Source organism: Cariama cristata, unplaced genomic scaffold, assembly GCF_000690535.1.
Source record: "Cariama cristata isolate BGI_N322 unplaced genomic scaffold, ASM69053v1 scaffold9475, whole genome shotgun sequence".
NCBI classification, from domain to species: Eukaryota; Metazoa; Chordata; class Aves; order Cariamiformes; family Cariamidae; genus Cariama; species Cariama cristata.
The window spans coordinates 56,362-79,462 of NW_009616930.1; the positions used below are offsets into that span (position 1 = coordinate 56,362).

The window sequence follows — 23,101 nt, forward strand, 5'->3', positions numbered from 1 at the left end:
AGAAGGGGAGGTGTAAGGGAGAAGAATGGCTTCTAACAACCCTAACTTAGCCGAGATGAAATTACCACCGTATTTCATCTTCACAACGGACTCCTCAGTGGAGCAGAAGTGGTTTACAAGGGACACTCTTCGCTCTTTTGTACCTTTAACAGCAAAGGAGCCTTGACCTTCTGCTAAATTCCTACCTCTCTCTATCCCCCTGATTCCCCTTACTGCCTCACCTCTTCCACTTCTTTCCCCTAATCCACCCCACTGGGGCACAAAGCAATCAAGGACTGCTATCACAGTAAAAATACGAATTTCATCAAGTTCAGGGGAGGGATTCTGAAAAGAGAGGTTTAGTTGTGGCAAGGAGTGGGATAAAAGTATGAGAACCAGCCTTACTGTGCGAGCAGCTCTGAACTCCAAGGGGCCCTCTGAGGAAGAGGATTATCTGGGTAACTCCCTAGACGAGGGCTAACCCACAGCCAGGCTCTGTGCCCTCGGTCCAGGCTGTGCTGGTTTGGCCATTCGCTCCGTTTCCCGCTCCCATCTCCCCTCCTGGCTCAATGCTGCAGTAGGGACGAGCTGTTGAGGGCAACCAACATCCCAATTCCCATCCCCATATTCCCCACACAACTTTGTGCCCACATCTCCAGCTACGTACCTTCTCAACATGGCTCAAGCCACTTACGCTCGCCCATAGCTTTAGCAATACAAGACTGCTGTTAAATGCTAATTGCTTACTAATGAAAACTAATCATCATGCAATTAAACTTTAATCACTAAGCAGCTGGCTGGGATCCAATCCGTAACAATGAAGGTTCATTAATAACTTTTTTTCCAAAGTGCTCTATGCATGAAGACTACCCTGTACTTCACACAGAGTCCAGCTAAGTGTACGAAACGGTTTGAAAAAATATTTCCTCTGCCAAGGAAGAAAAACTACCCAGAGGACAACAGTGTAGGAGTAGCATAGTTTAGATTAGCTGAAAATGACGGTTTTAAGATTCACGGAACCCAAACTCCATTCCCGGCTTCTTCCATAACCTCAGGCAAAATGAGCAGCACAGACAGGACCTCTTTTCTCCAGCTCTTGTCTCTGCAGAGTAACATTCTTCATGGCAAAAAACTGAGTTTTAATTTCGCTGTAGTTTCTAAAATTATTATACGAACACTCATCATACTTCAGTTTTATTTTTACTCATCTTTCTAAATCTAGGGAAATTAATCTAACCTCTTTCAGAACATATTTCTCTAATTAAAAAAGATATATTGGGCTTATGTAACTAGGCTTATAATGGGCAGATAGATGAAAATTTACTTTTGAGAAGAATAAAGTTTAAAAACTGCTTTCTCTATTGTATTTTTTAAAAAAATAATCTCACACCACCACCAGTAAGTGTCTCAGTTTTGCCTGCACCATTCCTACCCCCAGTCTGGCTCCTGCACAAAGCGTTATGCTTATACAGCTTCTGATGAACTTGGTTTGCATTGCAGTATTTGGAGAGCTTTCCTTTATTATGAATGCTAGAACATTAGTACAGTTGAAGCATTATTTTTGCTTATTCAGTGATCAAAGGATTCAGGATAACGTTCATTTTAAAAATAAAATAGATAAATGTGAAATTTTTTTTAATTTAAAAAGTCTTACAAAAGATAGAATGTAATTCTAATAATCCATACAATATTATATAACAGAAAGTCACGAATTCTTACCTCTGGGAATTAACCTCTTATCAAATTGAACAAGCAAAGAAAGATTGAAAAAAATTTTTTTTTTAAATCAGGGAAAGTATTTTTTAAAGTTTGCATTTTTGCCTAGCTGTAATCAAATATAAGCCGTTTTAAACAGAGAGGTGTGAAGCAGAACAACCTTCTGAAGTTCTTGGATGTCCTTCAACACTTATTTGTTAATAGCATTCTTCTAATGAAGTTAAGGGGATGCAGCTCAAGCAACTACATCCGCAATTAGTCTAAGTTTAAAAAAAGTTAGTTCAGTTTAGGCTAACAAAACAAAACACAAACAGCATAACCTCCCTCCTCCCCAGTTTTGGGGAATCTTAACAACCTTTCTGCTAGCACAGCTTAAAAAGATTCAAGCTAAAATGACACATAAATGAATTGTATTCACTCGCTATTGAGAATTTAGCAAGAGTTTGGCATCTCTACAGTAACAGGCAATTTAAATCTTACAAAAAAGATTGTGTGAGCTTGTAGATAGCCAGACAAAAAGCTCTAAAGCTTTGTTTAGAAATCTCCTGCACAGAGAAGGCCCCACTGACATTTGGACGGGCTTCTTAGAAATTAAAGTAACTTAAATGTACTTTTAAATGAAAATTGTACATAGATTTCAAGGATCCCTGATGCTTTATAGAAAGGCCACAACTGTGGAATGAGCAAGCTGCTTTTTACATACAAGTTTCCAGTGCTCCTGGCTACAACTAATGTACGTAGTTAAACATCCTATTCTTTCCCAACGCTCTATTGTCAGTAAATCTATTTTCCGCTTTCCTCACTCCACATGCTAGACAAACAGTAAAATATAAAACCACATGCAACCACAGACATAACACCCATAGCTTGAGATAAACTAATGGCAATGGAGTCTGCTAGCAAAGATGCACAGAAATTACTTCCCTGCCTACACTTCATCTTCTCTCTGCCCCCATACAAAAGGTCGATATCGGAGAAGTCTTTCCTCTTTTCCCAATATCATCTTTATGTTTGAGACCCCAACGAAACTGTCCTTCCAGCCATCTACAATCCATGAGCACCAATAGGCTGCACTAGTTTTACTCGATTCCTACTCACAGTAAAGCCAAGGACAGCCAGCTTCATTTCACAAATGTAATTAATGGCTCCCAATCGCTCACGATACTGAAATATATGCATCAGAAATGTGGACGTGGATTCTGCCTGCTCACCATTTTGGCATTTGAGGCTTGTGATACCATTACACAAAGCTGTTGTGAGCTACCAAGTGCTGTAGCACTGGTCATTCGCATTTCGAGGTCTCTTCCAGAGAAAGGCATTTACTGAGATACAAGAGGGGCTCCTACCAGGTTCTCACCTTGGTGGTGGCACTCTCGTACAGACCAGGAGTCACAAAAGCACAAGGAGTTTTAGCAGCGCAGCAGATGGCCGTGCCTTTCTGAGAAAACTGAATCTGAAGTTCATTATTCAGCCTTTCAGAATATCTTCTCCACCTGAAATGTCATGCTTCCTTCTTTTTGTAACACTGCAGAAGAATCTTAAAGATGCTGCTATTTCCTGAGGAACGAATAATTGTATTAAGGACTGCCTTCAAGACAGACAGAGCACATTTCCAGCTCAGGCAACTAAGTGTTTGTACAGTCCGTCAATGAAAATCAAGAACGCAATCGCTTGAAGGATAACTGTAGAAGGCGTCTTGAGATCCTGTGGCATTCCTCACTTGAGGGGTTAAAGCACAGTAAAAGCTGTTGCCACAGATAAAAATAAGCAATGTTCTCAATACACCCCTTTTCCAACCACTGCTAACAGGCAGTTTTTAAATTTGTTACTGGTTTCCCTTTCCCCACAGTGAAAAGTTAACAAGCTCCAGTGTCACTTCTTCCTACGCTGGAAATTTCTCCCTACTTGTACAGGTTTGGGTGTAAGAAACACAGGTTTTCCTTCCCGTGTTTGTCAAGCATGTGGTTTTTGAAGCAGCAGATTATTATTTCAGCTGAACCCTGACCTGATGCAGAACTTCACTAGAGGTGCTTTTCGGAGGGAAAAGGAAAAAAAAAAAGCCAGGTTTTGCACATTTTTCTTCTCTAAAAAGAAGGATAATGAATAAGAGGTCAGCATTCATCTCCCAACACTTAGAAAGAATAGCACAGTAAGCCTCCAACACTTTCAAGTGGTGGTGTCACCTGGGCACAACTTTGTGTTACGGCTAACTCGATCTAATGGTTATAATTGCCAGTGGAAAGGGTCCCCCCTGTCCGACACAGCAAACACGATTCAGAGAGTAAGTGGATTTAGATGGCTGATCTGGCACAAAGATCCCCCACCCCAAGCTAGTCTTCTGATGGATCAGCTAGCTAAAAATCAACCCACTGCGCACGCACAGTTGGTACATCTAGCACAAGGGAAACAGTGGAAGGATGCAGCTTGCAGAGAGGATAAAGCAGGATCACCCCTCTTGACAGCAACTTGCTCCGAGCCTGGCTTAGGGATAAGAAAGCACAGCCGTACCAAAGGAGACATTCAGAATAAACTGACACCTTTAGACTCCTGGTGCTACACCAGTCAGGCTTCTGGGGCTAGAAACTGTTTTGTTTTGCCAGAGGTAGCTAACCTTCCACAATTCTCTCCCCTCATACCGATTCCCTAGCTTAGGCATTTGATTAGCCACGTGGTGAGGAACCTTTTAAAAGCAATTACTGCTGAGCGTGGGAGCGTTTTTGTTAGGCTTTGATTTCCCAAATCTGAGAATATAAATAGCTTAATTCCTAGTGATCCCTCTTAGGCACCTTTCTTTACCCAATTTACAGCCAGGGTCCAGAATGGTAGACGTATATGAAAGGAAATGGTTCTATGAAAGCAACAGAGTGAACAAATCATTACAGATAGGCAATTCTTATTTCCTCTATGGTAGAGATTTTCACAGATAAGATACTGTGGGAGATCAACTATCAGGAGCCCTAAGCCGTCCAGAACAACTTTTCTCTGTGAAACCAGAAATTGTTCTCCATGAAATCTGGATAGCATACATAGGGCTGGAGGTAGGTTTATAAACTAACAGACACACTTGACATGAGCCACAAGGCTGCCACGGCCCAACAGTAATGAAAAACTCAAATATCTAAGTATCAATTTGCAAAGAAAGAGACATGCATTTAGGTTCTGAACTTCTGCGAGCCCGTATGTGGTTTTTAAGAACTTTCTCCAAAGTCAGTCCGATGTTCTCAACAGGCTTGTCAACAGTCCTAAAGCAGATAGATTTCTCCTCTTCAGGTAAGCAGCAGGCTTTGAAAGATAATCCATGGAGAGTTGGACAGACAAAATTCCAGACTGGTGAGAGAAAGCTCAGGATTCCCTTCCATTTTACTGTAGGTCATGGGCAGATTTTACTCTTCACCACTTGTTACTCTGAAGTTCTCCTGACTGAACCCCAAGATGATCCTTTCTATAAGGAGCAACATAGGAAACAGGTCCCGAGGACTTCTTTCCATGCATAAGGATTACAAGATTTCTCAAGCTAGGAACCAAGCACAGATTGACGAGAAAAGCACTGAATTCTTTAGACCTTTTAAAAGAGATCTTTAAAAGGGGAATAAACAAGTTCTCCCTCCATGGAGCACTGTCAGCAGAAACCAGAGCTACATTTACCTTCAGCAAGGTCAAACTGGGAACCAAACAAAACCCCCCAAAAACCCCAGAAGTAATACCTGTGCTAGGCCAGAGCCGCTCTCTTGGAAAAAAGTGGTTTATAAAAAAATTTCCAAGAAACAGCACACCACCTCGTAGTGAACAGCTTTTTAGAAAACAATAGTAGAACTATCTTCTTGGATTCTGCAACTCAATCTAACACAAAGAATGTTCTCTGCATTGTTCTTCTCTTCACTTACAGCTTCTTAAATTTAATACCGAGAATAAAGACCATCAATTCTTTTGAACATTAAATCTGCTGACAACCACCAAAGTGACGACATAGTTTTGCCAGTTTCAAAGCTAACCAAGATTTAATCTTGCATGAAAATGAGTTTCTCATGAATAGGAAAGCAATGAGAAGATAAACAAGATAGGAAACTGTTTCCTTAAAGGTATTTATAGCTAACTGCATGCAACTGTTGGTTTTCCAAATCGATAAATGCAAAGAAATGGTTGACATGACTGTAAGAAGAGAGCAAAAAATTTCCAGAGGAAGAATATGAACGTATTTTCAAACCTGCTGCAGGAATACCTGCTCTAAGATTCTTAGTCTCACAAGGCAAAGATCTTATCCCAAATCACCTACAATCTGCTCTACCTAGTCCAAAACGGGGCGACTGGCCACCTTCAATATCTGAAGGAAAGATTTTTGTAGGCAACAGATTCACCCAACACTAGGGAGATGGCATTTTCTCAGTTCAAGATTTCATGAGCCTTGGAACCAAAACCATTTAACTGCAAGAAGGCCAGTTAGCACCCTTACTATGGTTTAACAAGCAGTTTAAGACAGGCAGACTACCTGGCAGATAGGTCCATCTGCTGGAGTATCTAACTGGAACCTCAAAATAAGGATTAAGCCATTCTGCATCGGAAGCAGCCCAATTAATCTGATCAGCTATTCATGTCCTCAGAACCAAGAAGCCTTCTAGAGTGGCCACAGAAAGAGGAACACCTTTTTGCCTTCAAGAAAGGCAGATTCTAGGGAAAAAAATAATTCTTCAGAAACCAGCTGGATTGTCACTTACAAGATAATACATTCATCCTATTTTCAGTATAGGGTAAAATCAGACTTTAACGAAAGCTCAAAGCTCAGGAAGAATCACTTCACAGTTTGAGAAACCTTTTTAAGATAGTATCTTCTCATCTCAAGTTCTTCTAGAGCATCTGGTACAAGTTGATCTTTGAGCAACCCCACATCATTCTAAGCCTTCCTTGAGATTGACTACGGGGCTGTTCTCAAATCTGTAGTAAGACACAGACATTTATTCACATAAGGAACAGAAAACTTAACATAGCAAGAAAAATGCTTCAAATTCCTTCCTGATTATGGAAGGCTAATGAGAAACAGAAGTGCTGGGGGAAAAAAAAAAAACAAAACTGTAATAAGCTTCCATGCGAGAAAAACCAGGTGAGTGTGTGAGAAGAACCACAGGGCGGGTTACTTACGCCACTGCCTCTACATCACGGTTCTGTGGCGTATGGCCTTGGACCAGAAGTTTAGGTTTCCTGTTTCTACACTGGGATGCTGCATAAGCAACAACAACAAAGCCAGGTCTCTAAGGAAAGCATTTCAACTCACTTAATGGTATGGATTTAGTTTAAATTTGGTGTGCATTTGCCCTTTGTGGGTATTACAAACAGTTTACATAGATTTTTGAATTATGGCAGTATTTCGTTTGCACAGAATGCACAAATTATTCCCTTCCAGGCTCATAACCCTTCATAAGCCATAAACTAATGTCTTTCCTTACCCTAGACCAAATCGAAGACCTAGATTCCTGTACGCTTGTGCACACATTTGTCTACTTACTCCTGCTAGCAAGCAGCTACATGGTTTGCACATCTGCTTTTCCAGGACACTAACACTGATGAACTGCACGTCAGAGGGAACGAAAAGAAAATGCACTTGCAAAGCAAGGAAGAGGTAAAGAAAGAGCATACGCAACAAGTATAGGAAATCAGCCGTCTGAGCCAGAAGGCTATCCTCAGGCAGCGGGGCAAAACAGTCTTAGTTCAACAGAGCCTTTCCACTGCCTGGGGATGGCTTCTGGCAGGTACAGCTCTGAACACCCTGCCTGCCAGCTGCGTGTCGCACGTAACCCTCTCCTAACCGAAGGGGAGAGGATACACTGCTCCCAGAGAAGAATACAGCACTACAGTTTGCTACAACAGGACAAAAAGGTTAAGGAAAAAATAACGCTAGGAGAAAGCCTATTCCATTATTTGTGAGAGGTGAAAGAGAAAGATGGATTACTCTTACAGATGTAATGCAGAAGAGCCCAGCATTCAGCTAGGACACTTGTTACTGGGTTGGTGTAAGACATAACAAAACAAAGCACACAAGAAAATGGTCCCTGCCTCTGAAAGTTCAGAGCCTTAGATTAAAACCAGACCCAGACAGAACAGTGGAGAGCACTGAAAGGCTACATGTTACTTCTCATACACAGAAAGGAAGCAGTATTTCTTACAGCCTTAAATAGGAAGGATTAGGAAGAAATATTTTAAAATCAAGTGAGATTGTGAATCTGAGTAACAAGAAAATCAGACCAGGATGGCAGACAATGGATTAAGGATGATGTAGATTAAAAGCCACATTTTGAAGTGAGAGTCTGAAAACTCACCATGAATGCAAGAACAATTCTTAAGTTTGTGGCAGAAGAATATGCATCTGGAGCAAAAAGGAAGCTCTACAAGACTCTGGAAAAAAGCGAGTGGGTTACCAAAAGCTACCCAAAGGCACGGTATTCCAGGATAAAGGAAAGGAAAGCACAAGGAGAATTGCAGTGAACCCCCCACAAAAAGCTGGGAGTAATGAACAACAGCCTCTGCAAAAAACAGTGGAAAGAAAGGAGGTAATCAAAAGAGGACACAGATGGGAAACAAAGGTGGAACAACACTTCAAGAGCAGCACAGCTGCGAGTGACAAATGTAGCTGACAGGGAAAGGAAAACGAAGTACTGGATCTGAACCTTGGCTAGGAAGAGATCACCGTAAACACTGATTACAATTGTAGTAGAGCACAATCGAAGCTGCAGTGGAGGATAAGAGCCCCAGACAATGCACTCAAAGAATTTTGAGATGAAAAAAAGGCAAAGGAAATTAAGAAGTAGTTGCAAAGGCAAGAGAGGCCGCAACTATGTTGTAACTTTTTAAAAAAAATGGGAAACACTCGTGTCTACAGGTACTATGAGGGAAAAGAAAAGCTAGGAGTTGAGCAAGTGATTAAAGGAAAGAGACAGAGAGAAAGGACACAAGGTTCAAGGGAGATAAAGAGATGTTCTTGTGTGGTGCCATAAGGGCAGATGAAAGGGTTAAGAAGAGGAGGAAAAAAAAAAAAAACACTCTATTTGTGACAAGGAGATGATTATAACAGTTGGAAGAAGGTGATAAAGGGTAGGCCAAAGTGTACTCAGTCAGAAAGTCATCAAGGTCCCACGCAGAGAAAGAACTAGAGGTCAAACAACATGCAAAATCCATATAAAAATGTTGTGGGTAACAGGCTACTATCTGACAAGTTTGATTAGAGCCCACCGGGCACAGCGTGTTTCTGCCGGGGACACCCCCTCTGCAGGTACCGGAACACAAAAAGGATCGCTGGAGGACAACCCAAAGTGGTTTAAGAACCTGCAGAGAAGGCATTTGCTACTGGGAAAACAAGACTTGTACACAAAAGACACACCCTAAAAACAGGAAAAGGAGAAAATCAGAGATTTTGGATCAATCCAAATTCAAAATACCGGTGAACTACAAGACATACAAAAGCACGGCCACATTGCATGTAGAATCCAAACGGTGGTGGAGACCCTGCAAGAAACCTTGCAATTATCGGAGATAAGAAATTCAGCAGTTGCATCAGAACAAGCAGGCAGGCACGGCTTGATGAAAACCAAATGAAATTAACTGACTTCGTTTAATGAGAGGCTAGAAACAAGAATGCAGGCCAAATCAAGTTAGGGCAAAGAAGCATGTAATTACTGTCAAAGAACAGTGAGTGAAAATTCGGAACAAGCCAGGAATCAAACTTGAAGAGAAAAAGCTCATGGAGAGGAAACGAGTGCGCTGTATGTAACAACACAGAGGGAAGAGAAGATAAAAACCTGGATCCCAATGCTGTTTAGAAAAGGAAGAACCTGAAGGCAACAGGAAAAAGTAGTCTGGTGTCTCTTCCATGGTCTGGCCCAGGACAGAGAGCATAATGCAAAAGGTAACCATAACTAAAGGGCTGCAGCATACTGACGATGGCAAAGCAAGCCACTAAACTGTGGTTTTAAAGCATCAGTTTGTCCCAGAAAATCATGAATAGCGAGAGGCTCCGCCCACAAACAGATGGTTGTGAACCAAGTTCTCCCTTTGTCCCTGCTTCAATTTTACCTAGTTCTTCTCATTCGTTGTACACTCGCACTTTGGAGAAAGTCAATTACCAGTATGATTCGTGGTATAATTCACATTGAATTCATTGATACTAAACCCACCCATTTTTCACTCAAAGCTTACAGACCTCTGTGTGATTCCACTCGACCCACCCCATTTTTGAAAGGACCGTAAATTCTCCTGCAGTTGTGTGATATGCATGACAGTCACAGAATAACTTAGGGTGGAAGGGACCCCCTGCTGAAAGCAGTCAACTTCGAAGCTCGATTCAGCTTTGGAAGGAAAGCTGATTGCTCAGGACCTTGCCCAGCCACCTTTGTGCATCTCTAAAACCAGATCTTCCACAGCTGCTTTGTTGTTCCCCCTCCCTCAATCTAATGTTTGACCACCCCCACTGTGAAATGTTTTGCCTAATAGTGAATTGGAATTTTCTTTGTTGCATTTTGTGTCCGCTGCCACTTGTCTTTTCAGTCTACGACTCCAAGAAGAGCCCTAGAGAATACGAAGTATCTAACAGGATAGAATAAGGAAGGGAAAAAAGATCACTGTAGTCATGAGAAAGCCTTTGGACATGCAGAACTTTCAGTAAGTAATGAGCATCCAGTTTTCTGATGCCTGAAAAATCTGTCTGATCAGGTATGGCAGAGGCCGTCAAAAGGACACCACTAGAGATTTAGTTAAGATGGAAGATGATTGCTTAAGACATGAGAGAAGAATAAGGAAAAATGGTATTCCAAATGGTATACATATTGCAAATGAAAAAAATCACTTTGTACAGCAAGGTTCGGTACTCACCATCTCTCTTGCAATCTCCACAGCTTCCTGCAGCCCATAGAGCCTGCCACAGACCAGGTAGATCCCATTGGCCCAGAGAATACAACCCTCATGGACCCAAAATTCATTGCTGTCAAGAGGTAGTTCAGGAATTTGTAACTCCAGCTCAGTGCCACCTTCTGAAGTGGGCATAGAGGGTTTTGAGTCCAAAGGAGTCTTTTCACCACCACTGCCACCGTCAGTGGTTGCTTTTTTACAAGAAGCTCCCCTTGAAAGTGACCGAGAGGCTCCGCTACAGTCCTCAGAGCGGTGCCGCCTCTTAAAGCGGGGATGAGCAGCTAGGCTTCTTTGTTCCTTCTGTTGTTGCTGTTCCTCCTCCTCTTCCGTATCTGTCTTGGAACCATTAGAAGCACTTTTGTGCCGTACCTTGACCTTGCTCTGCATTTCTGTGGCCCTCTTTGGAGGGGGGTTCTTGGGCAAGGTGGCAGCATAATCCTGGGGGTAGAAAGGACCAAAGAGGTCACCCATGTTACGATAGCTGGCCCATTTGCCACACAGGCAGCAAACCAGATGCCCCAAGACAGAAGACTCTGTTACTACAGGGCCCTGCAGCATGAAAGTGGAGGTGGGCAGCACTTTGCTCTCCGCATTGCTAGGAGGGGGTGTTGAAGACCTCTGTCCTTTCCGACCCCTCACCAATTTGTTCTGCTCCTCTTCCTCCGCATTAATGATTGTGCACACAGCGCCTAATTCACACTTGTTTACCACGTGAATGTAAGGGAAAAAGGACTTGTTCTTGGAGTCAGTTTTATCTACAGACTGGGTAGCATATTTAAGCTTGATCTCTGGTTCTTGAGGCTCCACGATCGGAGCAGCCCGTCTAGGCTTCCGCTTCCGTGGCTGTGCTGCAGGTTTTCGCCTCTCCCTCCTTTGCCTCTTCGGCTTTGGCTCCCCACCACCGACCCCTTCTGAAGACTGTGAAGGTACTGGTGGGGGCGGTGGGGGCGGTGGCAGTTGCTGCTGCTGCTGTTGCTGCTTCTTCTGCTTGTTCACGCTCCCAATTGGCCTCCCCTTTTTCTTTCCAGAGGGAAAATATCCCTTTGGAGGGAAACCATCTGGCTTGGGCGAAATGTTTGTCACATCTCCATCTTTTTCCTCAGACTTTGGATTTGGTTCAGGAGTAAACACACTGGAAGGGGAAATTGTTTTTGAGTCGGAGAAGGTCAGAGTCCCAGCTCCACTTACTGACCCATCAGACCTTCCCTGACCACCGGACTTCTGAGAAGGTGGTGGTGCTGCACTGGATCCCACTCCTTCTTTACCAACGCTGGCAGTTTCAGGGACCTCCTTCTTGGTTTTATCGTCCTCAATGCTTTGCCACTCTTCTGAAGATCTTGGAAGAGTTATTTCACCAGTTGTATCCTGGCTTGCTGGTCCCACTTGATCTGATATCTCTCCTTTCCTCTTCTCAGCCTCTGGCCCATGTCCAGCCGCATTTCCTCCTTCAGGTCCACTCTTAAGGGACAGGATGTCATCAAGAGTGACAGTATCTGCACCAGTTTCAGCACTGTTGGTGGAAACACTTCTCCTAATATTGGGAGATGTAATTTTTTGTACAATAGCTTCCAGTTTTAATCCTCGCCCCTTTCTTGGGGGCAATATTTTGGTCTTAGCCGGGCTCGTGAGGGAAACAGCAGGGCAATTCCTGTTATCAGGACTTGGCAGGTCCTTGAAGGAATCTCCCTTTGCAACTGACTTGCCAACATCTTGGCTTTGAGATGAATGGGCATAGGAGTTGTACGTTTTATCAGCTCCTTCTTTTGCTGAAGTCATCAGTCGCCCTTTATCTTCACTGCCACTGTTTTTCATATCCTGTGGCTGTCTTTTGGTAGGGATAGGAGAGATGAAAGAACGGACTCTCCTCCTCATAATTAATGGATTTTGAGGAGACTGGTCTTCCTGGCCGGGGAGCCTGAGCATGGCGTTACTAGGCTTGGGCAAATCTGTAGATTCCTCTCGTCGATGCCCATCGCTTTCTTGAGGGCAAAATCTTTTTTGGTTGGCTCCTCCAAGAGAGCCACTGCTTTTGGCAGGAGAAGTTTGCCGAGACAGGTCCCAACCGGATTCGTGATGCTGCAACTTCTGGTTGCCGTGTTTCAGTTCGGCGCACTTGCTCTGAATACTGTCGCTCCCCATAACGCAGCGTCCAGCTTCCTGGCTTCCAGTATCATGGTAAGAGCCACCCTGAAGGTACATCATTCCATCCTTGTCATTTTTTAAGGGACTCCTGACTCTATCCAGAAACTGCTGCTGTCTTGGGCTCTTCCTTGCTCCTTCCTGCCTGTGCTGAGCTGCAGCAATCACACCCTGAGCAGTGCTGCTCGCCCAATCTTTGTATTCTTCTTGCTGTTGCTGGTATATCTGTCTCTTGTAATGATACTGGGAATTTAAACTCTGGTTAGGGTCACCGAAAGCATGAGGCCTAGCATTTGCGTGATATGCTGAAGCCAAAGATGGGCCTTCTGAATTCTGAGGGTAAGCAGAATGCAAGGAACCCCTGTTAACTCTTTCAGATAGTGTCATGTGTGGGTTCATGTGATGCAGATCTGTCCCTGGGCCTCTGCTTCTGCCTGGTGACATTTTCAGCTTATCAGCAAGATCCTGAAATTGAGAAGGTGATTTACCCCTGCTGCTTCCAGTTCTGCCAGGTCCTCGTCTCATCTGCGTCGATCGGCTGTCCTGCTGGGGAATGTAGTCTGGAGCAGCATCAGAGACCGCAGCTCCAGGGCTGGCGTTGCCTCGGAAAGATTCATGCTTGATGCCAGCAGGATGACAATGGTCTCCTGTTTTTTTATTATTGAGACTAGCCGAGCTCTTTGACTGTTCAAAATCTTCTTCTTTTATCTGCCCACTGTGAGCTTTCATCTTTGTTTCCATGGATACTAAACCACCAGGGAGTATTACTGACTGGCTCAAGCCAGGGGCGAGACGTTCGCTCCTTCCACTTCTGCCCTCAGGACCCATGTGCCCCATCGGGTGAGGGCCGGGATCTCTGACAAGTTGCCTTAATGGAGATATGTCACAGATCACCGATCTCCTCTCTGAGAGCGCTCCCCCTTCGTGGGCAGAAGACTGAGAGTCCACATCAAACTTTCTAGCAATAGGGTAATCAGCTAGATTTATCTGCTTCATGTCAGGAGCTGCGCTGCTAGACTTCCTATCCCAGGGACCCCAGTGAGGGCCTTCCAGGAGAGACCCCATGCTTTTATTTAAGAGGCCTCTATTGGTCAATTCATTGGTTTGACTAATTAAGATATTGGGCCTCATGGCTCCCTCCAAACTCCCAGCGATCCCAGAATGCTCCTGCGCGTTCCTAGAATACCTTCTGTCTGGATGATGGTGGTACCCCTGTAAGACCTCCTGTAGGAGGCTAGGAAACTTCTCATTCCGGCCTTTGCGCTCACTGTGCCCTGGAAAATCCCCTTTTTCTTGACCAGAAGGATACTGTGGAAAGCCACCAATATTTCTCTGTATACCAGCTGCTATATTATCCTTGTAACTGTATCTTAAACTGCCAGGAGATTTGGAAGGTTCTGTTCTTGCAGGAAAATTTGGCCCAACAACTGCATGGCCAGGCTGGCTGTTCCCCTCTCCGTTATGGTTAGTGTTATCTCCACTTTTGCTCCCTTTACTTCCTCCTTGAGTTTCTGGCTGCGTCCCTGCATGCCCACCTTCTTTCGCTCCACTAGCACTAGCTGGTGCCTGAGTGGCTGTGGAAGCATCATCCTGTGCAGGTTTATCTTGCCCACCTGACTTTTCTACTCTTCCTGTCATGGCTTCCCGGGAGACAATCACCCCAACTGCCTTTTCATTCACTTTTGGGGCATTTTCCACAGCCACCGCAGCTTCCTTCCCATCAGGGGAGGCCACATCTTCCCTAGCTGCAGGGCTGCTGCTGAGTTTTGATGGCTCATTCTGAGAGCCTTGTGCTGGTGAGGAGTTGGATCTCTCTAAGTTACCCCCTTTGTAAGTGGTGTCTGAGCTGGTGCTCTGGCCACTCAGCTGTCTTACCCTTTCCCCGTGATCCTCTGAACTGCTGGAACAGCCACCATCAAGGGACTCTGCCAGGGGAGACTTGAGTTGCTCCTCTGCCTGGGAGGAGCCTTCTGAGTTGGTGCAGCTGTCGGCCTTCTTTGAAGAAGAGGACCTTTTGGAACTTTTTTTCTGAGGTGCCAAGGCATCCGAGAGCAACATGTGCTGGACTGTGTTGGGCAGATTGGCCACTTGAGAGCTTAGAGCACTCAGGCTACTCAGCCCTGGATCTGTGAGCCTTTTTTCCTGCAGTCCTTCCAGCCCAAACCCCTTGAATCCTCCTGCATGAGCATTCGGGCTTGGCATCATCGATGGTGTAGGACTAAGCTGAGGCATCATCTGCAGGATTCGGTTTCTAGAACCCATGGACATGTTGCCTTGCCCACACTGGAGATTTTCTCCACCTGGCATAAGCGGAGAAGGGGTAGAGCTGCAGCTTGGAGATTGAACCACGGATGCAGCAGGAGATGGATTGGAGATTGGACTGAAGTTTTGGTGGAACTGCATTGGTGACCTTACAGGAACTTCAGTCTGGCTGTACTGTCCCACTTGACTTTGAAGAGAGAGCTTGCTGGCAGCGTTTGAATACTGCATTACGTGCTGAGGCGGGTGCTGTTGCTGCTGCCCCTGTTGCCCGCTTTGGGGCAGCTTAGACTGCTCAAAGCTTTTCATCGGTTGAGCCTGAAAGCTGTAGTTTGACTGGGTCCCATAGGCCTGTGCGTTGGAACCCACAGCGTGGCCTTCGTACTGCGACCCAGAATTCACGCTGTAGCTTCCGTCGTAATTCTGTCCTGACTGGCCAAAACGCTGCGGGGAGGGGAAAGAGGAGGAGGAGGAGGACGAAGGTGGCTGATAGTGTTGGCTGAACTGACCCACTCGTAACTGGTACCCAGAAGCAGAGGAAGGCAGGGTGGATGGGCGCTGCATGGGCTGCAAGTGTGAGGTGCTAGAAGCAGACTGGCTGGAAGCCTGGGGTAAAGGCTGATGAGATTGATAGATCTGCTGTCTCAGCTGCTGCACCTGCTGCTGCTGGCTTGAAGCCTGCTGCTGATACTGGGCGCTCCCTGGAGAAAAAGGACCAGTATAATCCTGCTGGTAGTGGGATACACCCCCAAGGGTCGAGTGCTGCGTTTGAAACTGGCCCACATGTCCCTCACTCCCATACTGACTCCCAAAGCTACTCCCCTGAGGGGGCCCATAGCTCTGTACCGGTCCAGAAGGCCTGCGCTGAGGTGGCTGCTGCCCTCCTGACGCCACTGGATCTTTGTTGGCAGCCATATAGTAAAACTCTCCTGCTTCTTTTCTGAAACCTTGGTAGCTCTGATGGCCAGAGCTCTCACCAGGCATTGCTGTAGAGGCTCCTGCTGCTCCACGACGTCCACTGCCAGCACCTCCTCCAAAGCTCTGGAACATCTGGGCCTGCTGGCGGGGGCTGAACTCTTCCAGTCGGGATGAGCTGTGCACTTCCTGCGGGTAGCTCTGCTGGCTTCCGTGGTAATTACTTTGCTCCCGAAAGGACTGCATGCTGTTCAGCAGCAGAGCAGCAGCTCGAAAGCCCTCCTAAATGGGGAGAAAAAGAGAGAGAGAGAAAAAAAAGGTATAGCATCCACATCTCCCAGATGCACCACCACTCAATTTCACTGTTTTCATAGCAATTAAAACTTAGCATCTGTCTCCTGCTTTCTGGTACATCAATGTGTATCCCCTCTTCTTGCAACTTTCCAACCTTCCAGGCAGACCAAGTAAGAAAAATCACCCATTATCAAGAAAATACAAGTCGGTAGCCTACTACCAGTTGGAGCACCTTTTCAGCACTAATACCTCCCCGCGGTCATTTAACTCACCGCATCTGTTCACGTGCCCCTGAAGAAACAAACTTCCCACAATATTTTACAAAGCAAAAATCTTTACACTCCTCGCCCTCCAGCTATTCTCCATGGCTAAAACCAGGAGTAATCATATATTTTGCTATCACTTTTAAAGCTGCAACAAGAACCCTGCAACACACTCAAACCACACTTGGATCTACTGTAGGAATGACATCCAAGGCCCATGTTTCACTCTGGGAAAGATGTCTATTACAAAACACTCAAGATACAATTGACCCAAGCTCAAACCAAGATACTCCAATGAAAAGGATCTGTGGGAACCTGTGAAAGAACTGGCACCAGCATCCTCAAAGACATCTGCTTCCCGATTACTCCAGTGACACTTCTAGGTGAAAACTAACACAGCAAGACAACACATGGTATTCCTCCCCCCACTCCCCCACCCGTCTGCTTTGTTTTAAAAGATGGAAGGTCAGAACAACTCCACTCGATTTGAGCAAAAGGGTCTACAACTTCATCCCTTAGGATTTTTTTACTACCTTGAATGAACCTTAACTGAAAACATTTGTCAGCCAGAATATATATTTTGGAATACCATGTATGATCACCTGCATTTTCATAATGAACTCGTAAGCAAATGTCCTTCAGGAAGGCTCTCCTATGTACTTCAATCTATTATTCAGTGTGCGGAATCATGACTCATTCTCAAGGACTGGACGACAGCTGCAAAACTGTTTGGGGACCCTTGTTAGTCCCTCTGCAAAAGCCTGACACATCACTAGAAGCATTAAGAAAAGTATGGTAATGAACAAGCGTACGCCTATACACTGAATTTTTGGCTATTATTTAAATAAATAAACAAACGTATGACAAAAAGCATTTCATTTCAGAAAAATCTTGTTGTTTTCTCTTCCTGAAAATAAACTGGATAACGCCACCTGGAGAGACTCCTTCCTTTAAATAAATGTTAGGACAACGCTCACCCTTTTCCAGGAAACAGAGCCCTGGCTCCTCAGGTTGGAGACTTCGTGGAAGACTTGTCTGCATTAGCTTTTCTCATTTAGCCATGCTCTGTGCTCGCCACATCCAACTGAACCCACTCAGAATTAAAGTCTAGTTTTGCACTTAAAAGTTTTATTCAAGTAGAAGATCACCAGAGTCCCCAAAAACCAGGCATACAAACAAGGAGATGCAGGTGACGTCTGGCATCATGCTCTTACCCTCTCTGCCTCTCAAGGCTATTTCTTTTTTTTAATTCATACGTATGTTATACACAGAAGGCCCCGACTCTACCATTGGAGTCTTTCAGAAAGGCAATCTGATTCCATCAGGTTTCTACTCTCTGTTCGTGCGTGCAGGCTACAGAAAACACACACAAAACCTCCACTGCAATGCACATCTCCACAGTCCCTCTCTGCAAACTCAAAGGCATCTTTGCAGCCTTGGTTCACACAGCTTGATGTCCACAAGAACATGACTAAAACATTTACTAGAATCAGAAAAGAACTTTCAAATTGTGAATACTTCCAATTCTGTCTCTCCCCTTCTAGGAAGTCAACTTTACTGCTGTTTTAATCCTATACTCCGAAAGTGTCATACTATAAGAGAGGTCTGCTGTTCTGCTGAACTTCCACTTTTTTAGCATTTTAAAGACTATATATATCACAGGAATAACACTTCTATGAATGCCGCACCGTGCCAATCCATCCAATTTGGGTTTCTTATGGATACCTCCCCCACCACCTTTTCCTGAATGATTCCCTTTGATGTTTCATCAGCTTGAAGCTCCTGCCCTCAAAATTGGGATACCCAATACAAGCAGGGAAGAAAACTTCCTTCTATTTCTATGCATGTTATCAAACTAAAGGTAAGAGAACATCTACTGTAACTGGCAGATGTTAGAAAGCAGCTTCTCTAGATAAGGAGTTTGGGGCTCTGCAACCAGCACCACCGATGCGCTCCAGAGGCCGCCTGCATGCCCTGGCCGTCACGTCCTCTGCATCCTCTTCTCCCGAGAGCAATTTCCATCCTCACGGGCTCGGTCTCACAGAATCTCAGACTAATTTTTAAATGACTTTAATAAAGCTTACTTTGCATAGCCTGAACAAAGTCTCAGGAAGCCTCTTTTGCGTTACGTTATAAAAAAACCCCACAACTTTCATCACTGATGATACTCATTCTTCTATAACACTACTAACAAAGGCTTGAAAGCAGCTAACATACGTTAACAATGCTAGGAAACATTCTTAAGACTTCCTCACTGTTAAAAAGGAATACATTTTAATGACATAATGGAACAGAAACAGCACAAGATGCCATAATACACCTTTAGGAACAGAGATCCAGTAAAGGTCAACTGAGGCACAAATTCCTATCCTCCATCATCTCATAAAATCACACAATATTTATTTAGTCCAGAAGATATATACGTTAACTCAAAACGGGGAGAACATGTTTTTCCGCTTCAATTTATTAGTATTTTTTTTAATCTTGGATTTTACCCTGACAAATAAACTAAAAGTTTTCACTAGGAGAACTTCCATTACTGATGCCCTAAGCAAATGCTTTCTGTTCTCATGTCTCCTACAGAACCACACTCACTCTGAATATCTCACAAGGAGCTTAACTTGAGAAACACACCCAGTAGAATAACAGCCAAAAAAAGAAAAAAGGCATTGCATTAATAACAGGAGCAAGAAAAGCCAGGAGGTGCTGCAATCCATTACATCATTGATAACTTAAGACATATAGCACACTGCCTGTCATTAACGTACTATAAATACAGGACTATTACAATTACTATTGTCATAATCTCTCTTAATAATAAGAGCGCTGTAGAGTGCTTAGATCTAAGTGCTATGTTGTCAGCAAAACCACCAAGAATAATTCCATGGGCAAGCCTTGTTAATAAAATGCATTCAGACAGATGAGGCCTTCAAAATCTACCTAGATCCACAGGAAAAAAGTACATCTGTTTGATTAAGTTTTCACTGGAAGCCTTTAAGGAAAACATTTTCAGCTGGTACATACTCCTCCACATGCAGGAACTCAAGAGAACGATACACCAGCTGCCGCCTAGAGACTACAACACAATCACAGAAGACTCCAAAACGGTGGCACATAACCGTAACCCCATACCCAGCAGAAGGGGACCTCCAAAAAAGCACTCCATTAACAGCCACGACTTACTTACATTTACCGTATTTTCCAACGGACACGCACACCAAAAACATCCAAAGCCTTCCCCATTTAGTCAAAGAGAAGGTCAGATTCTGGCACAACTTTCACTACTCCAGCATCACACCCACGCTCTCACTACCTGTGAATCCAGCGGTCTCAATAAAGCTTCATCGTTCTCCTCCAGTATTTATAGCCTGTAGCCGTAGAGCCACCTAAGCACGTCCACCTAGCGATTACAGACTGCATTCACTTGGCTAAGCAGTTTCACTCTGCTCCAACACATTTGTTTCTTCCCCAATAGCCCAGTAATCAAAATTTGCCTTCAACTCAGTAGGAACAAAGGAAGCGTATTACAAGCTTGGGCGACCGACAGAGAGACAGCCTCACTTAAGAAATCACTGCACACAAGTCACAAATAGAGAGAAGCAGCAGGTCCTCTTATCCATCTCTCAGACTTATTTGGGAAACACCTGAAGTTATTTCAGGCAGTCTTTTAACCTGCCTTCTCCATGTGAACTTATTTTTAAAGCACATCTACAATGCAGATGTTGTTTCTTGTTTAATCGTCCGAAACAGCCTTGTAGAACTTTGTTAACATCGGAGTTCCTCAAAATACGGAGCTACTGCATTGTGATCCTACTGTGAGCGAGATTATCAAATGGCAGTCAACAGCACGTCAGCATCTTTCAACTGTTCCTGCACATGAGACTGCCCGAAGCACAGCTGATTAACAGGGCTCCTGAGTACTCCCACACCAAGATTACGGTGTGAAATGATCTTCTGCAACGTACTCTGCTAGGATTCTTAAATCCATATCAATTTTTAAAAGTTTTTTGTCCTCATTATCAAAGGCTGGACAAATAGAGGACAGCTACCCAGATCTTCCCACGAACACTGATGCCAGCATAGTAGTGCATCACTACAGCCAGCCAGCTCAAAACAAGCGAGCTAAAAACCAAAATACTGTGGGGATATGCTTAATTCTTAACGATAAGCCTATAAAAGGAGCAAGTGAAACCAGCATCACTTAATTCTGTAGGACGTAAGTGAGCTCCTTCTGCTTCGTTAAATTTTCTTCAGATTTCAGTTGATTACTGTGACCCATCTGTGCAGAGAAGTCTCAGGCAGCAGTCAAATGCAATATATTTTTGGGGATCTGTCAAAGACCTCTCACTTCCTAGCATGCTTATCAGGAAAGAAAATGTAGTTATAGGCAGGTGACAAACAGTACGGCAGCGTTTTCCATAGTCAAAAAAGGTACAAACAAGTGAAGTTCTTACAGAGTGTCCAGGCTTCTGATTCTTTAATCAGAACTTACTTGCTAAATCCTGTGCAAACAACAGAGATATACAAACATCTCCGTAGCCATTTCTAGTCACAAGCCATACAAAATTGCAAAAATTACCATTTTTTGTCCTTCCCCACTGCACGTTAAAGTTAACAGAGCACACGCATAACCAAAAAAACGCCACCAAGCCAGAAGTTGAGTATGAGCAACTCAGCGGCATAATTTGTAAGTAAACAACCCCCAGGATCTGAATGAAGCCTGACATATGGGGGGGGGGGGGGAGGGAGAGATTTTCACGTACCAAGTATCATTTCCATTGGCAAGGCCAAGTTGCTAACCCTCATTTCTGCAGGTACACTGTCAGTACTTGCACACCTGAGCAACGCCTGGGAACAGACTGGTCTTGTTTCAGTTTTGGAGGAACATTGCCCCGTCTGCTGCTTTTACGAGAAGGCAAATCAGCTATGCCGCAAGTAGATGACCTGAAGGATCAAACCTAAGACTGCATTTAACAAAGTAACAGAACTAATTTATTTCTTCTACATTTGATGTCTTTTTAAAAGAAAAAGGAAACCTGATTTAGTTTTTAAGCTCAGGTGTGATACAAAAGTAAACCAAGAGAGACAGCACTTCAGAAGGTCACCGGTTTGTCCAACCAATAATACTCACTGCTCACTTCTTTCAAAAAGTTGTGGTTACCCTGAACTGCAAACGCGTTTTCGTTGTACCTTACCGTAACGGTTAAAAAACACCCATATGTAGTTGTTACACATGCTTCAGGGTCTAACAACACCACATACTAGCAACATGTCTTGCAAATCAGTGCTAATACTGGTCTTGAGAAAAAACCGGAATTTTGTCCTGCCCAATGAAAAAATTTATCAAAAGATTCCTCAAATGAGTTGAAACTTGGCCAAGTAATTAGTTTCCATCATCTCAGAAAGACACTATGCTTTATCAAAATGTCTACAGCTTTTTAGAAAGTCAGTATGAACGAGCTTAAATCCACACAATGAAGGAAATGGTTCTTGGAGAATGGGTGAGGAACAGATGAGCGTGGCAGAAGGCACACAGTGAGCTTTGTCAGCCGAGAGAGGGGAATGCTCTGGGGATTATTGTGCTAGAGAAGATCTACATTCACTGCTCATTTCATATATTTCCCTAAGTGACCACAGAAAATTTTGCTAAACCTGAGTCACTGCATCTTCCTGCCTCACAGGGGAGACGCGGACAGACATATTCAGAGTATTCCACTGCTATAATAAAAGGTATCATATAAACAAACAACAACAAAAAATAATGAGAATTTTGCTCATGGCTTTTATTTGACCGCTGATTTCTTCCCCCATCCCTGAGATATTTTTTCTGAATTTTTTTAAATTTGGATAACACTAAACTAAAAATACTCAACCAGATTTTTGCATCTGCAGGTCTTTCTTACTCACTACACAAGTTGAACTGAAACACCACCTCCAGTTTAGCTCTGCACTTTGAGTGAAGTGCACTGTTCAACTCATATTCTTAAACATGAAGAAAGAAGCGAAAGGAGTTTGATAAGAACAAAATTTTGTTGTAAGCTGGTATTAAAATTGTGGTGTTATGAAAATGTTTATTTCTAGAAAAGTTCAACAGATTTTTATCTTCTTTTATTATTATGTCATCAGTTCTCAGTCTCAATCAACAGCACAGATGCACTTAAATAGCTTTTAAAAATCCACTGATTGCTGAAAGTTATCCATCTAAATTTTTAACAGGTACCGCTATTTTAATAAGAACCTATGCAAATCAGCCAGATTCCATTTTATGCCAAAGATTCAAACAACGATTTTGGTTTCAGATACAGGGTCAGCTCTCTATGCACTCACTGAAGAGGTCCAGCCTCCTCCACGGCGCTAACACAGCCGTTCACGCAGCAAGCTGGATCGGGGAACGGATATGGTCGAGAAACAATCCTGCGCGGGAGAAAGGCCATTTCTGAACCGACAGATCCATTCCCTGTATGGTTACACAAACATCTGTACCAGCAAAAGGGACACAGCAGGAACTGCTTAAGTGGCATGGCTACTGAAGTGCACTTGAAATCAAAAGTTCATATTTAAAAGGCTCTTCATCTTTACACAACAGTCAAACAACGCTTCCCACCATCAAAATGAAAGTAATGCTGAACCCTCAGCTCACTTCTTTT

General features: G+C 43.8%; 1 protein-coding gene across 1 annotated transcript in view; it reads right to left on the minus strand.

Moving 5' to 3' along the window:
• Positions 1-16,175, minus strand: part of TCF20 (transcription factor 20 (AR1)) — a 44,054-nt gene extending 27,879 nt beyond the window's left edge. Inside the window, exon 1 of the mRNA XM_009700327.1 lies at positions 10,549-16,175. Within this exon, the coding sequence (XP_009698629.1) occupies positions 10,549-16,143 (5,595 nt within the window). The 5' untranslated portion in view covers positions 16,144-16,175. The remainder of the gene's footprint in view (positions 1-10,548) is intronic.
• Between the last annotated feature and the right edge of the window lie 6,926 nt (positions 16,176-23,101).